General features: G+C 40.8%; 1 protein-coding gene across 5 annotated transcripts in view; it reads left to right on the top strand.

Annotated features, from left to right (window-relative positions):
• gulp1a (GULP PTB domain containing engulfment adaptor 1a) overlaps positions 1-20,589 on the top strand; it is a 92,987-nt gene that overhangs the window by 41,928 nt on the left and 30,470 nt on the right. For 3 of the 5 annotated variants that reach the window (XM_084361345.1, XM_084361344.1, XM_084361348.1), the window contains one exon: positions 15,160-15,241. In XM_084361345.1, the coding sequence (XP_084217471.1) occupies positions 15,214-15,241 (28 nt within the window). In that variant the 5' untranslated portion in view covers positions 15,160-15,213. Of the gene's footprint in view, positions 1-9,037; positions 9,168-15,159; positions 15,242-20,589 lie in introns of those variants that run through there. The other 2 variants (XM_084361346.1, XM_084361347.1) reach the window with 2 other exon arrangements.

Raw genomic sequence — 20,589 nt, 5'->3', positions numbered from 1 at the left:
CTGTGTATACATCAGGATGTGTCCACCACATGTGCTTATGTCTGCATGTAGTATATATACTCAAAAAAAATCAAATCCATCCATCCAACATTGTTTCTGAAAGAGGCACCTTGTAAATCAGACGTAGTCTCAAAAGTTTTCATGTTATTTGGAGGGATGATGAATTCCAGTTCTGTGGTTAGACTTGAGAATATTACACGTATTGTCCTTAAAGGCAGCAACTGATCTATTATGTTTTCTGGGAGTCTGGTGCGAACTGTTATTGGCCGGAGGCTGCTTGCTGGAAACGTCACGAAACACAGCAAAATAAGAAAATACACTGAGAGGAGCCACGCTGCTTTTATAACCCCTATTGGAGGATGACGAATGACTCCCAGATTCTACCGTAGTCTTACTTCATTATTCTTTATTAGCTTAAATTTACTGCCTTTGAGCTCAAAATTCAGTTATTTGTGAAACAATATTTTGCGAAGAGAACATTGCCAGCAAATCAATTCATCAACATCATATAGATAGAAAAACACACTGAAGGGGGCCTTCGAGGGTTATTTACAACTGTAAACATGCTGTTTGCATTCAAGGCTGATGAAGAGTAGCTGCACGGTGCAGTGCTCTCTGAAGACTTACGCATGGCCTTGTAAGAGAAGTGAACTCCACTATGAGACAACAAAAAAACACATGGTGATGATATATTGGCACTTACAGTCCTGACTTGACAGTTAGTATAAATGTCCAAAAGTACAGGTTTGCTTTTCAGCTTATCACTGAAGGACATCTGTTACATATACACACAGGATTATGATGAAATCTAAAGTAATCTTTTCCTGCCTTTCACATTTTTTTTTATAACTCAACGTACTTTTCCATCTCGTGAAATTCCTCAGGACAAAATATATTCAGCCTCCCTCAAAGTCCGGCTCCTCATTTCAGCCAGTAACCATCAATCTTGTCAGATGCAATAACATCTGTTGCCTACAGGTCTTGTAACAAGTTGTAGTTAGTAAGTGATGAATGAGTGAACAGACCAAACCCCACATGTAAACTCTATGCTAAAAGAGTTACTGCGTGTGGATCATACATATTTGGCCGGAGAAGGAAACATCACGGAGAGTACGTGTTAACCTTTAAAGCTCGTTGTGATCGTCGACTCGTATTCCTGCCTTACAGCTCCATCTGAACATGTGCACCCAGCCAGCAAAGCACAACCTGCAGAGGCCTTGAACCATCTGATATGCCTCCAACTCTCTGTTCTGTTGACTTGGGCACAAATTTGGGAGGATGATGTGAATTCAAAAACACCTGAGTGTATCCGGTGGATTAAAAGTCAAAGATAAACTCTGCATCAAGGTTTTCTGTGACTACAACAACATTTTTTTCTCCTTGTAAACACATTAGTAAATGCCAAGAGAAACCTGGACACTGCTGACATGTTTCCAAAGGCTGTACAGCAAGAAAACTATACTTTCTTGTATTGTTGCGACTGAGGTAGGAATTCATGTCATGTCTCCAGAATAAAGCTGCATTTACTGTCAGATGACCCCTGAACTGTAAGTATCACAAGGATTCATGTTGTTACTCTGTGCACGATGTACACGTTGTCTTATTCTACAGAGAAGACTGTTAAAGGCTTTTCAGAAAATGGCAGAACAATATGGCAGACACTTTGGTTCATGGAAGAGTAAATAAATAAATAAATAAAAATAAATGTGCTTTAAATGAAATGAAACATAAAATTGGATGGTATTTTTTAACACTTGGGGCAGCATGACAAGCTAGAAAACACAACATTTGAATTAATTATCCGCTTGTTATGTTCACATGTTAGCATTAATTGCTTATTAACACATCCAGTAGATGCTACATTCGCATTTATTTGAAGTCAACCTGATTAATGTTTTTGGTCTCTACCAACTCCTGAAGGAAAAGTGGCTATTTACCTGCTAAATGCTCCACTGTGTTTACCAGCTAGCTGTTTTTGTCTGCTGGTTGTCTGATTCATACAGCAGGTTTATCAGAGCTGGTTAGCTGAAAGCAGCTGTCTGCTGTGGATTGAAACAAAGTTGGTAAGAGCAAAGGTTTATGGGATAGAAAACTAAAACAGTGAGATGAAAAGGCTTAAAGAGGCTCAAGAGGTCCTGTGCTCGTTTGTCCGAACCATCCGTCCCTGACCTCCTCACTGTGCTGACCTTTGTTGCTCTTTGTACAACTTTGACTGATCTCCTCCTTCTCTGCAGGGTGGGTTGTTATAAAAAGGCTGCTTTCACAGTCATCCTATGTTGACTGTTAACTGCAGCAAATACTAGGTTGACAACTCAAGTTTTGAGTCATTCAAACCAAGCATTAAAAATGAAGAAAAGAAAAGGAAAAGTAGAAATAAAGACAAGGCAGCCATCAGTTAATTTATAGCGCACTTGAATCATCTTTAAAACACTGTTCAGCAGCTACATTTGTTCCAGGTTTCACATCACTATGACTAATGATACAGAAATTGATCAGCTCGGAACAAAGATGAGCTCCGACACTTCAGGATTACTAAATCAAGCGCTGTATCTGATATCACGGCGGAGTGGAATAACTAATTTTCCAGATTTCCAGCTCCAGAGACTAAAAGTGAATTAATAAGTTAATTTATTCATATCAGTATTACAGCGTTAGCAGCAGACATAACATGACATTTGCAGCTGTCTAGAGCAGGTGTGAAGCTCTGCAGTGACAAGAGGAACATTAGTAGGAGGCACCTCGCAGCCTTCACTGTGTACGTCGTGATATTGCACGGCTTGTCTTTTTTAATTGGCTTCCTCGTGTAGATTCAGCAAAAAAAGGTCAGTTCACGACCCTATCGAGTTTCCCTGCTGTACATTATGGAGGCAAATTGATTTCCATGTGATGTGTTCCTGTTTTCAAACGGATGTTAATGCACCTGAGGTTTGGGTGCCTACCAACAACTCTGGGTCTATGATTCGATTGAATCACATACTGTAGGAATATGGAGAATATTTACATTATATATAGATATGTTTTTTTTTTCTTATAGTAAAAACCTGGATATTTATATTGATGTTGTCATAGAAATAATACATCATTCTGAAAAAATAACTTGACTGAAATAAATATAACATAACTCGACAGGTCGGGGGAGTATGCTATTTTATATTCTTGCAGCTTCAACTCAAGTGTGTGTGTGTGTGTTTGTGTGTGCAAGTACTGTACTTCAGCGACAAAAGGTTGGTTTGCTGACAGCCTCTTGATGTAAACTCCTCCTCCCACTCCCACCACAGAGGCATGATAAACATCCATACAGACGAGGTCAAGTGAAACTCTGTTCATGAGGATTGAATAAATTGAGTTTTCTTACATAAATGGCTGCTTTATTTTTCCCACTGTTACACGTTCATGTGTCACGTTATGGACCTTTATCACGTCACATCGTTTGTCAGCTGTTGTATCTGTTGTCTATAGATGCACAACGTTCGTGCACTACATATTTAAGATCCAGCTTGATTGGATATTCTCGTTGTCTGAGAGCCTTAAGTTATGTTTTGGAGCATTGGTTAAGGAAAGCTGTGATGAAGTCAAAGTTCACCAAAGCTGTTTCTGCAGTTATCTAGTCAAGCCGAGAAGAAAAATCGCTCAAACACTGTAATGTAATGTCAGTCCATCATTTTCCCCATACAGCTCTCAACAGCAGGCAGCTGATGTAAGGTTACTGTAATGGTAAATAATGAATGTAATTTACTGCTGTAAATTTAGTGCACTTAAAGACTTTCAGAGGCTGATTGTCACAGTGGATTGCACTTACAGTATTTTCCCCTCACTGCTGCCCAGAGGAATATGGGTGAGCTGGAAGAACTGGAAGTTACAGCCAATGTGAACACAGAACTGAATCATTTGAGCCTGAATAACAAAATGATAGAGCGGTAATAAACCCGTTGGCCTTTTGTCCTGCAGTACTTTATCGGCTGGTTAAAGAACCACTGCTCACCACCAGTTTAGCATTTGAGGGTTTTTGTGAAATGTCTATTGGATGGCTTTGTGATGGTTTGAGTTTAATTTATTTTGCATTGTAAATATTGCAGCGAGTGTTGCCGTGACTAACTGCTACTTGTTGTACGTGAATCTATACTCTATACTCTATACTCCTACTGACGTGATTCGGTCAGTACTCTTAAAAGTACCAACCCTAATTATAAGGGATTACAGTGCTTGCTACTCCTCCACGCTGGTGATAGTCGTGGTCGGAGGCATTATGTTTTCAAGTTGAGCGTCCGTACATCCCGTTCTCGTGAACACAATGTTCTTCAAATTTGGCACAAACATCCACTTGGACTCGAGGTTAAACTGATTAGATTTTGATGGTCAAAAGTCACTTTGACCTCACAAAACCCATTTTTGGTCATTACTCAACAATTAATTTGACGTTTGTGACATTTTGTATCCGAAAGGTCAAAGGTCAACATTACTGTGGCATCATTATCATCTTCTATCCAATATTTAACACCATAGCTCAGGTTATTTGTGTAAGAGTGCTTGTGAAGCTCTGAACTTAAACTTAAGTTCAAAATAAAAAAGTAATAACTTGAAGAGTTGTTTATGCTGCTGGCCAATAAAACATCAGTTTTTGTTTTTTTTATTTTACAGTCTAGCCAAAAACTCAATTCCAGCACCGCTGTATTAGGCTTCAAATCAAGGACAGGTGACATATAAATCACTTCAACTCAACATTTGTGTTAACGTTGTTGAGATTGGAAATGATTGCTTTCACTCTTGGGCTGTAGTCATCATAATTTTTGGTGCAGTGAGCGACTGAAAAAATACGCCGCTGCGATCGCACACATTTCTACTTTGCAGCGCTGCTTTGATGGAAACACAAATCATGTGGAGGCTGCAAATCTCAATGAAAATCCACTGAGATGCTTCTCATTGAGATGCACATTCCTGCTTCAGCTCCCACTCACCACTCCCACAACACACACACACACACACACACACATCCTGAGCGAGGAGTGAAATAATTGGACTCTGAACTTGGTGAAGCTGCTTATAATCTTCTTTATACCTACTTGTTATATTGTTTCTATTGTCCAACTGGGTTTTTCTCCTTGTACACCTTCCTCCTGAACATGAAATATATATTAAAAAAAACCCACAACGTTTGTTGCCGTAGCCTAGTTACTAAACAAAATCTGAACGATGACTCATTGGCATTGTCTTCAACTGCTGACCTAGATGCATTTGAGATGCCTGTCAAGCTTCTTTACTCCTGTTTTTCAAAGTTGTTTTGCTTCTCAACACGGTAAAAAGTTCATCAAGTGATACGCCCATGCATTGCAGTATCTTTGAATGTGTGTTTTTCGGAGATTCTTGACACTTTTCATGTACTGTGATGGATGCAACCATAATTTATCAGAGCCCAAGACTTAATGGCGTCCCGTCATCCAGGGAACTATTGTAAGTGTTTCCCACACATAGACTATACTTGGGGTGTGCCGAACAGGTAATACAAGCTGGTGTGTGCACATTCTTTGGACATGTTTTATGTTTTATCTATGTTTTTTTGAGCTACAAATTGAAGATTAATGAGAAGTAATTTTATTTTCACATCCTTGTATTTAATCTATTAATCTGTAGTGCAGGGTTGTACGGAGGCGGGGGGTGTTGGGGGTAGGTCATTTGCTGAGGCAACAGAAAATCTCCCTCTTTCTCCACAGCCTAATGTTGGCAGTTATGTAGATGGATGGTACTGTTGCCTTCCTGTCATGCTCTCAATGCCTCTTTACAACTTCTCACAATAAATGTTGGCCTGTTTGCTGTGTGTGACCTTGTGTATAAAGCACAAGCACCAATTATGAATGTGAAATAAACAATGTCATTCAGAAAATAGATAAACTTCCGCGTACAAGACACTATCAAGCAATAGCCCTCGGAGTCTGAAGAAACAAGATAAACACTGATGTATGCGAAAGCAAATCGATCACTGTAACGTGTACGAGAGGAGAACCAGTCATCAGCTTTGTTTGAATAGCATCAAGGTGCCGCTGTTAAATAATTGAATTAAACCAGGAGATGAAGGAAATATGTAGAAATCAGCTTTTAGCAGCTAGTGGACAGCAAAGTCCTGCGAGTGTTTGGCTAAGGGAGCTCACAGCTAATGGAGCGAATAGAGCTTACAACTAACAGAGCTAATAGAGCTAACAGCTAATAGAGCTATTAGAGCTTAAAGCAAAAGAGCTAATACATTTTACAGCTATAGAATTAATAGAGCTTGCAGCTAACAGAATTTAGAGCTAACGGAGTTAATAGAGCTAAGGATTCAGCTAACGTCGCTGATAGAGATAACAGTTTACAGAGCTTATAGAGCTAAAAGCAAACAGAGTTAATAGAGCTTGCCGCTAACAGAATTTAGAGCTAACAAAGCTAGAGCTTACAGCTAACAGAGCTAAAAGAGCTTACAGCTCATTGAGCCAATAGAGCTTACAGCCAATGGGGCTAAATGAGCTAAAAGCTAACAGAGTTAAAAGAGCTTACAGCTAATGGAGCTAATAGAGCTTACTGCTAACAGACCTCATAGAGGTCTGGGAATAAAGCTAACAGAGCTCAGGAACAAGCAGCAGGACTGGGAGGCTCTGTTGAGAGAAACATGAAGTGTTAAACACTGGACTGAAGTCTGATGTGACGACTTTACAGAAAATAAACTTCTGGATGGTTCCAGGGTGAAAAACGTGAGTCTGGAGTCCTTCTGTAACTGAAAAAAAGAGAAAAGTGTTACAAATATCATTAATTATGCCTTCAACCTTTCCACTACATCTATATAATAGAGCATATTTTCCTTTCCTTTTTTTTTATTTTTTTTTACCCATACTTCACCTCGTCTGCATAGCATGAAGGGCCCCACTTTCCCGGAAAGTGTCTGGGCCAGCCACTTCCTTTACCCCACCGCAGCTGTTCATACAAGATGCAAACATGAAATGATACAGGGCAGAGCAAAGAAAACCCTTAGAAAAATAAAGTGTGAACAGAACAGCCTGGATCCTGAGACCCTCCCTGTTTTAAATGCTCTCTCAGGCAGAAACCAAAGTTCTGCTGGCCAGCAAAAACACACCACCACCCAAGGGCCTGACTGAGCTGAATCTCTAACCAGCTCCCATTAAAAGAACAAGAAAATGCCTTCCCATTGATTTGAATGACCTTTGTAAATTGGCTGGTGACTGTATGTGACCTTTTTAAATTTTTTGATTTGTCCCTTTAGAAAATGCTGATTGTTTCCCAAAATTCTCCTGAGCTTCTTTTTTTTTTTTCTCCTCCACGTTGCTACCTCACACCTACGCGAAATGTTTCAGCAGCTCTTTGAAGCCCATGTTCAACACTCTTGACACTCCCATCAATGCTATTGCAGACGTGAATTCAACTGGGTCCAAAGTACGCACATTATATTTGGATGAATGCCTCTATTGTTGCGAAAGGCCGATATTTAAAATTCCAGACAGCTGTGTGTCTCCAACGTTTTTATCAAGAGGCGATCTCTTTGTATTTTAGTGTTTGAACGAACCTTTTCATCCATTCTTAATTAAATTCCACATTAATCCTGAATTTGTCTTTGTGTATCAGAAAAGTTCAGAAAGTCAGTTTTTCTTCCTTAAGTAGTTGTATCTTCTATCTATTGAGACACGAAAAATGCAAAATGCCGTGAAGGTCGCAGTTTCTGATTACACCCCAAGGACCCAACATTTGAATGGCATTTCAGACGTGGATATCAGGGCTGCAACTAGCAGTAGTTTTCAGTATCAATTAATCTTCTGATTATTTTCACGATTAACAGTTGAGTCTCTCGAATCTAAATCACGACTTACTTTTCTTTTTGCCCGTAAGGACACCGTGGTGCAAACCACGGCTGCGGTTGACTAATTGGAGGCAGAATAGGGCCGGTCGTTTTAAGATAAAGCAGCGGGATCCGTAATAACTCTCGCCGGAGTTAGCGACGTTAGCATTCATTAGTAGCAAACAGATAAGCGTCGTTCAAAGGAAACATGCACATGTTAAGTAAACTCTTTTAGCTCGTTCATGCACAACACTAATGTAGGATTAAGTGGTGTCTCCCGAAGTCGCTGCAAATTGCAACCAACTAAATACCCCTCGTCTGGGGAAGGCCCTCTCTCGAGCCACTGTTTGGTTTATCACTTCTGTGCTACTGTATAAACATGCCGAATCGAAGAGGCCCTGCTCCCTCTGTAGATATAAATGGCTCCCTCTAAGGTAACAAAAACACACAATTCTCATCGAGGTGATCATACACTGAAGAAAACATAATAATGAATATTATATTCCATTTAAACTCCTACATTTCCTTGAATTCTCCTCAATTTTCTATTGATGGACTGATTAATTCATCGACTAATGGTGGAGGTTAAATAAATAAACACACGGCTCTTTGTCGTGCTCCCAACAAGCCGATAACTAAGCTCCACATTCAGGCGTTTGTCACTTCCAGCTTGGTGCTTTATTGTGTTCCCGCTGCCCTCTGCCCTTCATTGTGAGGGTGTTCCTGACAGTCCATCTCTACGTGATAAAAAAGACTTTAAACACATTTCCAGCTGCCGAGATTCTCACCTCCTGAGTGTTAAATGTTTCTGAAGTGCAGAAGAAAAAGGAAAAGGGTATTATTAGGTTGACATAATCTCACAGGAAGGCTTTTAGGTGTTTGTGTTGGAGAGCTATTGTGACTTTTAACTTCATAATGTTTTGGCCATACTGCTGTTTTGATTGATGCCAAGATGCTGACCCGAGGCTGTGGCCAGTGCGCATAGTGTGATGATGAATCACACACTGCAGCAGGAGGGTCAGACTGCAACCTCTCGCACGTTGGCTTTTTATAGGTCATCTCTGGCATGCCCCGGTGCACCTCAGCGAAACAGCTCCTGTCGAAAGGGGTCTCTTTTTTTTTGCACATGCAAAACTCCTAGAAGAATTCTTCTGGACAAACTGTGGGCGGAGGAAGTTTGGTTTGAATGTCAAGTATCGTGTGTCTAGGCAAAAGCTTCTTGTTGAGTTTGCAAACCCCATCATCTCCCCTCGCTGCAGTCCTTTAGTGTAGCACCATCTGGCCCACAGCTGAAAACTATTAAGATCCGCTGGAACTTCCTCTTCACTATTCCTCCCCAGTTTGAAGGCGAGTAAGTAGCTTTTATCTCGGCTCTGTTGTTGTTTGCATGTTTTCTCTCCATAGATCTTTATTTTTGTCCTTCACCCTTGTAATGCTTTCTTCCTTGATAAACTTTGTCAGGGGCGCTGGAGTTTTAAGCGCCTGGCTGTGAGAGAGCAAGCCTGGATTTTAGATTAGACATCAAGACACCACGGCCGGTTCAACTGAGGAATTCTGGGAGTAAAATTCATAAACAGATTGTAGTCGCGATGTCTTATGCGCCGCGCTTAGCCTGCGAGATTCCAGAGCCGGGGTGAGAAGTGAAGAAAACAAAGGATCTTTGTTGATTTTCCTTTCTGGGGCACTATGTTGGGACCACAGTGCGTGCTCTGCTTCTTTTCAATGTTAAAAGCCTGCTGCCTTTTTAGCGCATATGGGTCAGATTAGTGAGTGTGCTGTGAGGCATTTATGCAAATGGGACGTCAACTTTGCCTTCTTTTCTTTCTTTTTAGTCTTTTAAACAAGCATTTTTAAACATTTAGCTTTTATCAAACTTCTCTGTTTGGATTGGTTTTCATCTTTAGATTGTTGTTTGGGCTCCACTGGGTCAAAGTAGGTTGCGCTCGCTTCCAGAAAGACTGTTTCTCAAGCTAAATTCCAAGTGTTTGAGTCACTGGAGGTGAATTGTTGCTCTGGACATGGTTGTTGCTGTGTTATTTGGAGGATGATACTCTGAGTAAGTGAAGCGTTGGCTCATATATTCCATTATTTTTCAAACATATTGTGTGAATCAGGGATATTATACCCACATTTTATGCATCAGTGTTTGATTCATGGTCTCGTGTTGAGACTGTTTCAGTATCTTGTTAGGGCTTCGTAGACTGTAATTTCATTCTGTTGGTTTTTATTACCATTTAATTGATGTTTATGTGCTCATTTACTTTTGTTATTAGGCCTCATAATGTCAGAACATTCATATTAAAGACGTGCGATGGGTAGTCAATCAAGGATACTGAGCTCTCGCCTGTGTGCCAACAGACACACACACCCTCCCGGTGAGGGCTCGAGCAGATCCAACCTGCAGCTTCCACTGCAGCTGGTAAACATCGAAGGGAGACTGAGGAAGTTTGCAGCTCGGTGTTAAGTCCGTGTGTGTGTGTGTGTGTGTGTGTGTGTGTGTGTGTGTCTCGGGGTCGACGCTTCTCCCGAGGGGGGTGCCGTTGAATCGCCAGACAGGAAGCTATTAAAACCAGGCCGAACAGTGCAGCTGTCAATCAAAATGAGTGACATCACAGCCAGGTGTCAGGCGAGGCATCGCATTACACCTCAGTATGTCACAAACAAACAAAAAGGCAGCCGGGCTTAGTGCGCTGCCAGAACCTTCTCCACAGACCGGTCCTTGGCTGGTAAGAGTAAAGTTGTCATCGGTGACTTAAAGGGATGTTCGATGCTCATCCACTGGATCATGATTGAGGCAATTAAGGCGTTTTTTTAATGACTCAGTATCAAATATAAGCAGCCTGATACATTTCCAATCCTTTGTTCTTGTCACCTATTTTACTCTGAGTGATGCTGTCACTCAGCTGTCAAACACACGTCACTGTCATTTTTTGAATCACTGGAACACAGCTCCAGTGAGAGTTTATTATATATTTTATTTTAAAATAGGCCGATTAAAGCTGCATTTCTCAAGTGTGCTACACCTCCAGAGTGCTGATTTGGGTTGGAAATGCTTTTTTTATGTTCTTAATGGAAAAAGAGAGGCTGTCCAAATCCCCTTCATACTTCCTGCCACAAAAGCTCCCCACTGACGCTCTCCTCTCTCAACAGATTTATAAAACACTACACCAAAAAACAGAGACCATTAAGAAGGAAGCGTGGTTTTCTTAAAGGGGCAGTTCACCCCAAAATCAACAATATGTTTTTCTTCTTACCTGTAGTGCTATTTATCCATCTGGATTATTTTTTGGTGTTAAATATAACGGAAATAGATGGCGCTCGGCATGTGGTGCTCAAAGAAGGCCATCTGTGCCGCTACTCAGCTCTTTTTTAAAAAACATTCATCGTCAGTGTTTTTAAGAATTTCAGTAAGAACAATCTCAATAAAGGCTTTTTAACCTTTTCTAGCCAGAAGTGTGCCTTGGACTTACCTTGAACTCCAGTATCCCCCATCAAAGAGCGCCTTCATCACATGTTGTTTTGAACTTCCTGAGCACTCCAGACTTTGTCTTGCCTTAAAAATACATTAAAAGAAAACTCAGCAGCAACGTCTCTTCCCAGATATCATGACCCAGTTACTCAAAAGATAACGCACACGCCTTGTTGTGCGCGGTTTCATGTGGGAAGTATTTTTCCTTTCAACTGAACTACACCCACCAACATCTGTAGATGAGAGGCTAGCTAAATAAGCTCACTGAGCTAGGACACCATGGATGTTAACATCATGCGCTGTCATAAGCACACGTCTCTTGTTTTATTTTAGATTTTTTTGTCGATGTTGTTTTGTTTTTTCCGGCGCTTTGAGCACCGCAGGCCAAATACCATCAAGTTTTGAGAGAAGGCAGACATCTCTGGCGAAAATATCTTCAAAACTCAGCAAACTCCCTCCAAAACAATCTAGATGGATAAAAACCACCACAGGCAAGAGGTAAAATATGGACTTGGACTTGGATTTAATGAACTGTCCCTTTTTAATGTAGTGCTATTTCGCAGCAAAAACATATCTGACTTGTTTTGAGGATGAAAGGAAACAGAGCACCTCAGTCCAAAAAGCTGGTCCTAAGGTTAAGTACCAAGGCCAGCACTGCCAAGGTCCTGATTTGGCCGGTCCAGATACTGCAGAGGAGTCTGCTGCTGAGATCTGCAGAATCCTCCCCGCCTGTCTTTTCAGTGAAATGTAAACAATAGTCCCGTCCTTGGACATCTGCCCGTGCGATGTTTTCAACATCAGCTCGTTAGACCTGTAAATAAGGAACACAAGTTGTCTTTTTTTTTTTTTTCTTTCAGCTGCAGAGATATTCTGTTTTTGCAGACGGAGGAATGTCCCAGTCCCCACCCTGAAGCTTGTTCCATTTAAAATTTCTCCAGCCCTTTCCAGGGCCTCTGTTGCAGTAAAATATCCCCTTACTGTGAGAAACCCGCATACATTGTATTTGTACTCTGCAAGCTACATTTCCCTCAATTATATGCCATATATCATTATGTGCTTTTATTATGTACAGTCTGCAGCTAAGGGCTTTTCATTTCTCTGTGTAAGGAGGCAGCTGATTACCACCGTAGAGCACGTTTAACGAAAAATTGAGAAATAATGTGAGCCCTGTCTCTTTCTTTGACACCAGCTCCTCTCAGCAGCAATAAAGAACATTTTGACTCAATAGCATAACTCCATCATTTTGCAGTGGCATCTTACCGCTCCTCAGACAACGCTTTAGCAGATACCCTTCCGTGTTTCAGTGATGGATTTGTTTTCGCATACTTTAGTTTTTATCTTTTTTCTCATCTGAGTTGATGGCGTCTTGTACTTTAAAGTTTATTTTTTGAATGGCATCATTTCTGCCACACCCATAATGGGTGTTTGTGCATTGTACAAGGTCATACGCAGCGAACAAGTCCAGAATTGTTGTGAGAAGCTGTAAAGCAACAGCACCAGTCATGTAAAATATGGTCTCATTCCTCTTGGACAGTGAATTGGACCAAAAGAACCCAAAACATGTGAGGATCGTGTGTTGTTATGAGGTTATAATTCAGTATTGTATCAGGGCAGTTGGTGAAATAGTCAGAAAGTATAATCTATAGGAGAATAAATGACGTTTGTTTCAGTAGGACTTCATCTTTTATGCCTGCACCACGTTTTCTTTGACTGAGAGAAACACTCACAGCATACAGCCACAGAGAGGTGGTCCGGGTGGAAGGTGGGCGTACAAATAGACACCAGAATCCAGACTGTGCATCCAGTCTGTGTTTGGTTTTCAGGCAACAAAAGCAATCTGCTTGAGGTCAAGGAAAAAAGACTTAGAAGTCCGCGAAACAGTCACGAAATTGAATCATCAGTATTCACTTTGGTAAAGGTCAGGGGAAAATCGTGTTGTCAGCTCTGTGTTAAAATAAATAATTTCATGAAAAACTAAATAAAGGTTTAAACTCAAGGATTTGGGTTCATGGACGTGAATTTTCCATGTTAAACTTGAGTGTCACAACAAGTGGACAATTCATGCCCATGTACACAAATCATATAGATTACATTTACTCACTATCTCACCAACTTCTGGGATACTTTGTTGAACATATACTGGAGTATGAATGGGGGCATAAAGTAGTAGTATTCACAGACTTCTTGTACCTTAAATACTCTTAACATAAGTCATTTTGTAGCACGACATCTTTACTTTTACTCAAGTGTGCCTTCTGGGTACTTTGTACAGCGGCTGTGGCTGCTTCTTAACTTGTGCCACTTCAAGATGCTGCAAGTGTTGTTGTTCTCTCTTTATTTAACTTTATTTGGGTCTTTTCTGCTCCACTGCACATTCGATCAGGTCTTATTGTCTTCAGGTGTGTTTGAATCAGACCTGACTGGCCTCAGGTTCCTTCAGGATCAGGACTCTTTCTTCCAAAATTGATTCATGCACAAAAAAGTTTGGCGGGTTTTCTGCAGTCGTGTTTCAGATCAGGACCAACGTTTTGGACTAATGAAGACTTTATATGAAGCTATAAAGACTTAGATAAACAATGGTACTCATAGTTTATCTCCCTCTGTATTGTTGGTAGAAATACATAAGGTAGAAGTATTTACTCGCTTACTTGTAGTTGTTTCTCATGACTTCCCAGATTCAGACATTCACGTTGGCAGCCATCATTGTTTTCATAAATCAAACCTCATTTCCAGCGTTGTAGCAGTTTGTCGTGGGATACAGCGTGTTGGAAGTTTGGTTCCGAGGCATGAGCAGGATTTATTTTACCCTCCACTAAAAACTCAGAATAGCTCCAGCTTTCCTTGATAAATGGAAAACGCCAAAGATGGAAAAATTCAATTCATTTTCTAGATTGCCCAAGCACAAGTTAATTTGTTTGCAAAGGCACGGTTTGAAATGGCTGTAATGCAGCCAGGCCTTGCATATTTTCCCACAGTAAAAAGAGTAAAGAATATTGATTGTGGAAGGGCGCTGACAGCTACCTAGTCCTGGACAGTTTGTCCTTGCAGTCCTCTAGATTGCTGAGCTCTCGTGGGGAATTAATGCAAAGGCTCTGAAAGCAGTCGAGGCAGAAGTGTCAGACTTTAAGAGGCGCTGGAAATGCCTTTTTTTTCTGTAATGTAGCACAGTGTCGATGCTTTAGTGGACAAACCAGCTGCACTGCTACGTCTACAGTGAGTTTAAAAAAGAGAAGAAAAGCTAACTTTGACCACAGACCACATATATCTTTTGTTTTATCCAAAATAAGTCAGCACAAGATGAATAATGACAGTGTGAGACAGAAATCTGGAGAACAAAATGCTGAAGGTCACTGTTGGCATCTCCTGTGATGACTGCACTTCATGGATTTGGTTTCAGGTTCTGTGAATGTGTACCGGTGCTACACTCGTAGAAAGAAAAACATGCCCTACTTCTGTAGAAAGATTAGGAAATAATGCCTCTGACTGCAGCATGGGATCATAGTAAACAATGCTGCATTTTTCCGTGAAACACGATTACTTGCCTTTGATAGAAGTCGCCATTCTTAGACACGTCGAGTGCTGTAGAACAGTAAGGACAGTAAGTATGTCATTGTCAAACCCCACAAGATTAGAATTACAGCCTGCATGCATGATGAGCGTGATGTGGCCCGGTGGTAAACAAATGAGATGCAGATGGACTGAGACTTTAATTTGAACGCGTTCTGACAGCTAAACGTTGCCTCACTCTCAGTGGGTGGGGGATTTTTATTGCAGAAGAAAAAAACTTGTGTTTGTTTTGAGACTTTTCTGCCTTTTTCGTGAACGCTTGAGGTCAAAGACATTTTTAACTCTCTTCTCCCTGCTGCTTTTCCAGGTGGAATATTGTCAGATACTCAGGAGGGATCTCGGAGACGCACATTTTTCCACTATGAACCGCGCCTTCAACAGGAAAAAAGGTGAGCAGAAATAACTAACGCTCATTTAGTTAATGGAGCCTGTTTTAGCTTTAGCCACAGGCTGCACATGGGTTTTTAAGAGTACTGAGAGAAGAAAAACTTTCTGTGTCTGTTGCAATACGACCATTTTATGAAGGTATTTTGTCACTGAAGCCACTCTTTGTTGGACCTGGACCATAATGGACAGTCCTACAGCAGAGTGTTCTGCCACCTAAGTGTTAGTGGACACACTTTAAAGGCTCCACCGATTTGACAGTTTGGTTTTCCTGGTACTACAAGTTTTGTGGTACAAACTGAGTGAGGTGCTCCAATAAAATTTGCAGTCCCGTTATGTTATTGTAAATGTAGGATCCAGTGTTTTTGGAGCCTGACACACTAGAGACTGATGGTATCTGTCCATAGAGGTGTTTTTTTACGACACTAGGGACTGTTGCCGCCTCACAGCATTGGATGATTGATGGGCGCGCCACGATAGGTGATTGACAGGTGCTCTCAGGCAAAACAGGATATGCACCTGATAGGATGTGGGCTGTCTGCTCCCAGATGTTCCCAGTGATCCAATGTGGTGGCTCTTTTGGAAACTTTCCTCTATATAGTGTGATGAATGTCTTTCTGAAGGTGACATGCTGAATCTGTCTTCAGTTTAGATCAACAATGGTTAGTTTAAAGGAGACCTACTAGTTTTTTTTTAGGTTCCTGTGCATGTTAAAGATCTCGAAAAGGTCCAAGCTCACACCAACAGAAGCTCCTCCCTCCCACAGAAAGCTCTGCAGTAGCCCCGCCTTCAATTCTGTGACTTTGTGACATCACAATACGTCACTGTGTCACACAGTTGCATAATGTATGCCTAGCGGCTGGTTCGGCACAAAATAATTGATTAAGCACAGCTGCTCTGTTGTTGTTGGTGGTGCTGGGTCAGTCATGTTTGAGCTGACCAATCAGAGGAGACTTGGTATGCGGGTGGGGAGCCTTAAAGAGACAGGATTTCAGACAGTGCTGTAGTACTGGACAGTATGAGGAAACTGATTTTAGCATGATTATACAATCTAATTAGAGCATGTAGACCTTTCTAGTAGTAACCCCAAATAAATGTGAACCTGAAAATCTGCATAATGTTTCCTTTTAAAAGTTTTTCATAAGTTCCTAGGGGTAGCGAGTTCTGCTGGTAACCCCTAAGTTACATAAAGTAGCCTAGACCTCAACGTTATGCAAATGAAGACTCCTCTCTTGAACAACAACGTGACTCTACCAGAATGTATTTTACAGCCGCTTATGTAGACAATGAATGGGGAGTTTGGAAATGAAGGATCCTGTGGACACGCACCATAAATGTCGAGATATATCGACCCCTGCTGCTTCATTTCTCCCAGGGCTCCCAACTCTATTAGAAGTGCAAACTTCTAAAGAAATAATGTCGAGGCAAACAGATAAACAAGTTTAAAGAACTTTATTTGGAAATATTTGCATATCTTCATCTAGATTAGTTTTGTTTTTCTTGGAAAGTTGAATGAATCAGACAGTAGAAGTTGTTCTTGTGCTTGTGCAAACACAGTTTTATAAATCCCCCAAGTCTGAACGTGGTAAATTTAATACAATCTCAGCCCTGTACATTCCCATTCATTCATTTGGCAGGACTATAAAGTCTTCACACTTTGAAAGCTCCAAATGAAAAAACAAATAAACAAAAACAGAGTGATGTGTATGTTCATTATTTTGGCCGATGAAATGATTTTATTTGTTTAACTGGTGCAGCTTCAAAGGCTGTTTGACTGACACTGGTTGCAATAAAACAGCCCAGACATAAAATGATTCATTTCCATAAATCTATGAAGGACAACAAAACTGTCAATACCAGCAGAATGCAAAAACAGACCACAGACACCAGTCATAATAATATATACATCCTGTCATGCATTCATAATGTAAGAAGGTGGTGGTGCAGTCTTAAGGTGACCCTGCCCGAATGCACAGGAAGAGATATCTAGGAGAGCTGTTTGCCAAACAGCTTGATGTGTTTACCACCATCTGTCCCGCTCCCTCTAGTGGAATCAGCAGACCTAGAGAAGCCTTGGACAGTGCTGGGTAAAGTGTCCGGGGCCCAGGTGTTTCACCGGGCTGTAATGATATTTGGCTGTTATAATTCACTTTTTTCCCATTAGGTCGTCTATTTTTGGAGATAAAGATGGTGATCAGGGAGAGCAGCACCTCACATTGAATTTCCCTGTGGTTCACTGTGATGGAATTGCAGCTTTCCTTTCATTTTAAGAGGGATTTCATTTCTGTGAATATGAGCTGCACAATTGCAGCACATTCTCACTCCCAACTCGGCAAATACAGCAGCCTGGTCCTTGGCCTGTACTTCAAAGTTTGGACCCTAGCGTCACTTTTTGAAGCACCCATCTGGAGCAGTAATTTGAAGAGCTAGAAAAGTCATGGTCAGAGGATGGTTGGGTTGGATGGATAATACAATGGACTTTCCTCCGGGGACTGGAGTTTGTGTCCTGTTTGTGACGAAGAGTCAGGAGGGATTTGTTTTTGAGTTATGCTGCATTAGTAAGCGAACATACATAAATGATATAACTTTCATAACAAAAGTGACGTGGATATGTTATGTGACATACTTGCATCACGTGCATTACGCAATGTTATGTCACTTCTGTAACTTGCGTGACTGAACGTAGTTATTTATACCCAAAGTCTGATCTTTTCCTAAACCTTAACATGTAGTTTTGTAGCCTAAACCTAACCAAGTAGTTTTGGAAGCTAAACCTAACCAAGTAGTTTTGGAAACTAAACCTAACCGAGTAGTTTTGGAGCCTAAACCTAACCAAGTAGTTTTGGAAGCTAAACCTAACCGAGTAGTTTTGGAAGCTAAACCTTACCAAGTAGTTTTGAAAGCTAAACCTAACCGAGTAGTTTTGGAAGCTAAACCTAACCGAGTAGTTTTGGAAGCTAAACCTAACCGAGTAGTTTTGGAAGCTAAACCTTACCAAGTAGTTTTGGAAGCTAAACCTTACCAAGTAGTTTTGGAAGCTAAACCTAACCGAGTAGTTTTGGAAGCTAAACCTAACCGAGTAGTTTTGGAAGCTAAACCTAACCGAGTAGTTTTGGAAGCTAAACCTTACCAAGTAGTTTTGGAAGCTAAACCTAACCGAGTAGTTTTGGAGCCTAAACCTAACCAAGTAGTTTTGGAAGCTAAACCTTACCAAGTAGTTTTGGAGCCTAAACCTTACCAAGTAGTTTTGGAGCCTAAACCTAACCAAGTAGTTTTGGAAGCTAAACCTAACCAAGTAGTTTTGAAACCTAAACCTAACCATGTAGTTTTGGAGCCTAAACCTAACCAAATATTTTTTGTACCTACCAAACACACTAACCAACCAAAGCAACCATTTAACAAGGTTAATTACATTCCAAAAAGTCATAATATGTATGTATGCATATGTGAGCTGTTTGTCAGCAAGTTTTATTTTGAAAATCAAACCGGAGATATATATATTCTATATACATATTTGCAAAAACTGATTCTAGGGCGTGTCATATATATATATATATATATATATACTTTTCCTGCTCTTTCTACTATTAGAGGGGGGCTTCAAGAGGTGACAGTAGAAGTGGTAACTACGGCATCAAACTCTGAAGCATGGGGCCACTGACCTGGCTGCTGTATGTGACATATTGGGAGTGAGAACGGGCTGACATTTGCACATGCCTGTCTGTGCCTACACTGTGGGGGAATGTTGGAAAAAGTAAATTACAGCTGAAGTAAGAACCCAATCTTGAAGTTGGCCTTGGCAGCAGACAGATAATGATGACCCCTGCAAAAAATGACAGCTAAACAGACAGTAAACAGATCGCTCAACAAATGCTCCTGGGCAGAGGAGCACACACTGGTCATTTATTTTACAACTGTGAGGAGCTAGAAAAAGGGTTCATCCAGTCACCAATCTGACATGAAGCCTTTTCACTAAGAGGAGGGCAACATCTTCCTGAAATCCTCATGCACTTTTACATTTAAACTCCAACAGACGCCTTACCCTAAGGCTTCTCTGTAGACCTGATTTCTGCTACTCTTTTTACAGTCAGTCAGTGGCAATTGCTGCCTAAAGGTCCCCAACAGATAGCATAATGACAACTATTCCCTCCCAGCAAGATAAAAATGTTTTATTGAGAGCATGAACCTTAATATACAAAAATATCTCGAGCCAAATTACGTGCAGCGTGAGGCTTTATTTTGCCACTTGCATGGATGGTAAACAGACCTCAGTATTCAAAGTTTCCTGTCACAAAACAAAACGAATGTTGATGAAATGATTAAATGTCCCTTCAGAGTTTATCCTCCAAAGATTTTATCACAAAAATCTGATTGAAAGCCTCTTTTATGATGTTTGAATGAGCTCTATCTCGAACTGTTAATGAAATGCACTGATGAGGAAGATAGGGAAATGAACAGTGTAATTGCGCCTCTGGGTGGGACTTTGAACCGTATCACAATAGATTTGGACCAGCTTGTGAGATTATTTCTTGTCTCATTGTGCTATGATTTGATTCTTTGAAATCTCTTTTCAGTTTCTTACCAAATTTGACTTCATTTGTGAATATAATGGTCCCATAAATTGGGAATATTCATCTGATATGCAACATTTCATTTGCAGCTGACAACCTCCCACATGAGTTGAACAAAGGTTTACTTGCCAGTGATTTCACGTCATTATTCGGTCTCTGCTGAACCCTTAATGCGTCTGAAGAAGATAATTGCCTTGTGTTGTTGATGCTGTTAACACGTCTCACTTTCATTATCATTTTTAACTTTTTGTTGATGGTTTGGGTGGTTCAGACAAAGCCTACAGGATTGTTAGAGCTTGTCGCATGTGTTTTTTTGTTATCTGAGGTCAACATTCAGTCCAACATGTGTATAAGTTTTAATTGTTTTTAATTTTTTGTACCTGCCCTGGTTGCCTCTGCTTCTTTCTGGCTGCGAGAGAGTGAAGGCTGGCACTGACAAGCAAGCCCACTCCACTGATTTACCTCCTCCTTTATCTCTGGCTCTGGCTCTGTGTTTTGTGGACTTGATCACGTCTAGCAGGTAATGCCAGCAGGGATCTTGATCATTTTTATCTCCTGTGTTTATTGCCCCATGCTCTCGGACGTGACCGGCAAAGGAATAGTTGGACTGTGCAGAATTCATGTGCACCCTGTAGGTGAGCAGCAGGTTAGAAAACATAACTCATCTAACACATTAGCACCGTACCAGGATGCAACCTGCTTTGACTTCTTAAAGTGATAGCCTGACTAGGCAGTCAATGACCTTGTGAATGCTATATAGTATTCACAGTTGGCTATAATGA

The sequence above is a fragment of the Pagrus pagrus genome (assembly GCF_965226575.1).
Source record: "Pagrus pagrus genome assembly, chromosome: 9".
NCBI lineage: Eukaryota > Metazoa > Chordata > Actinopteri > Spariformes > Sparidae > Pagrus > Pagrus pagrus.
This window is presented reverse-complemented; position numbering and strand designations above follow the sequence as displayed.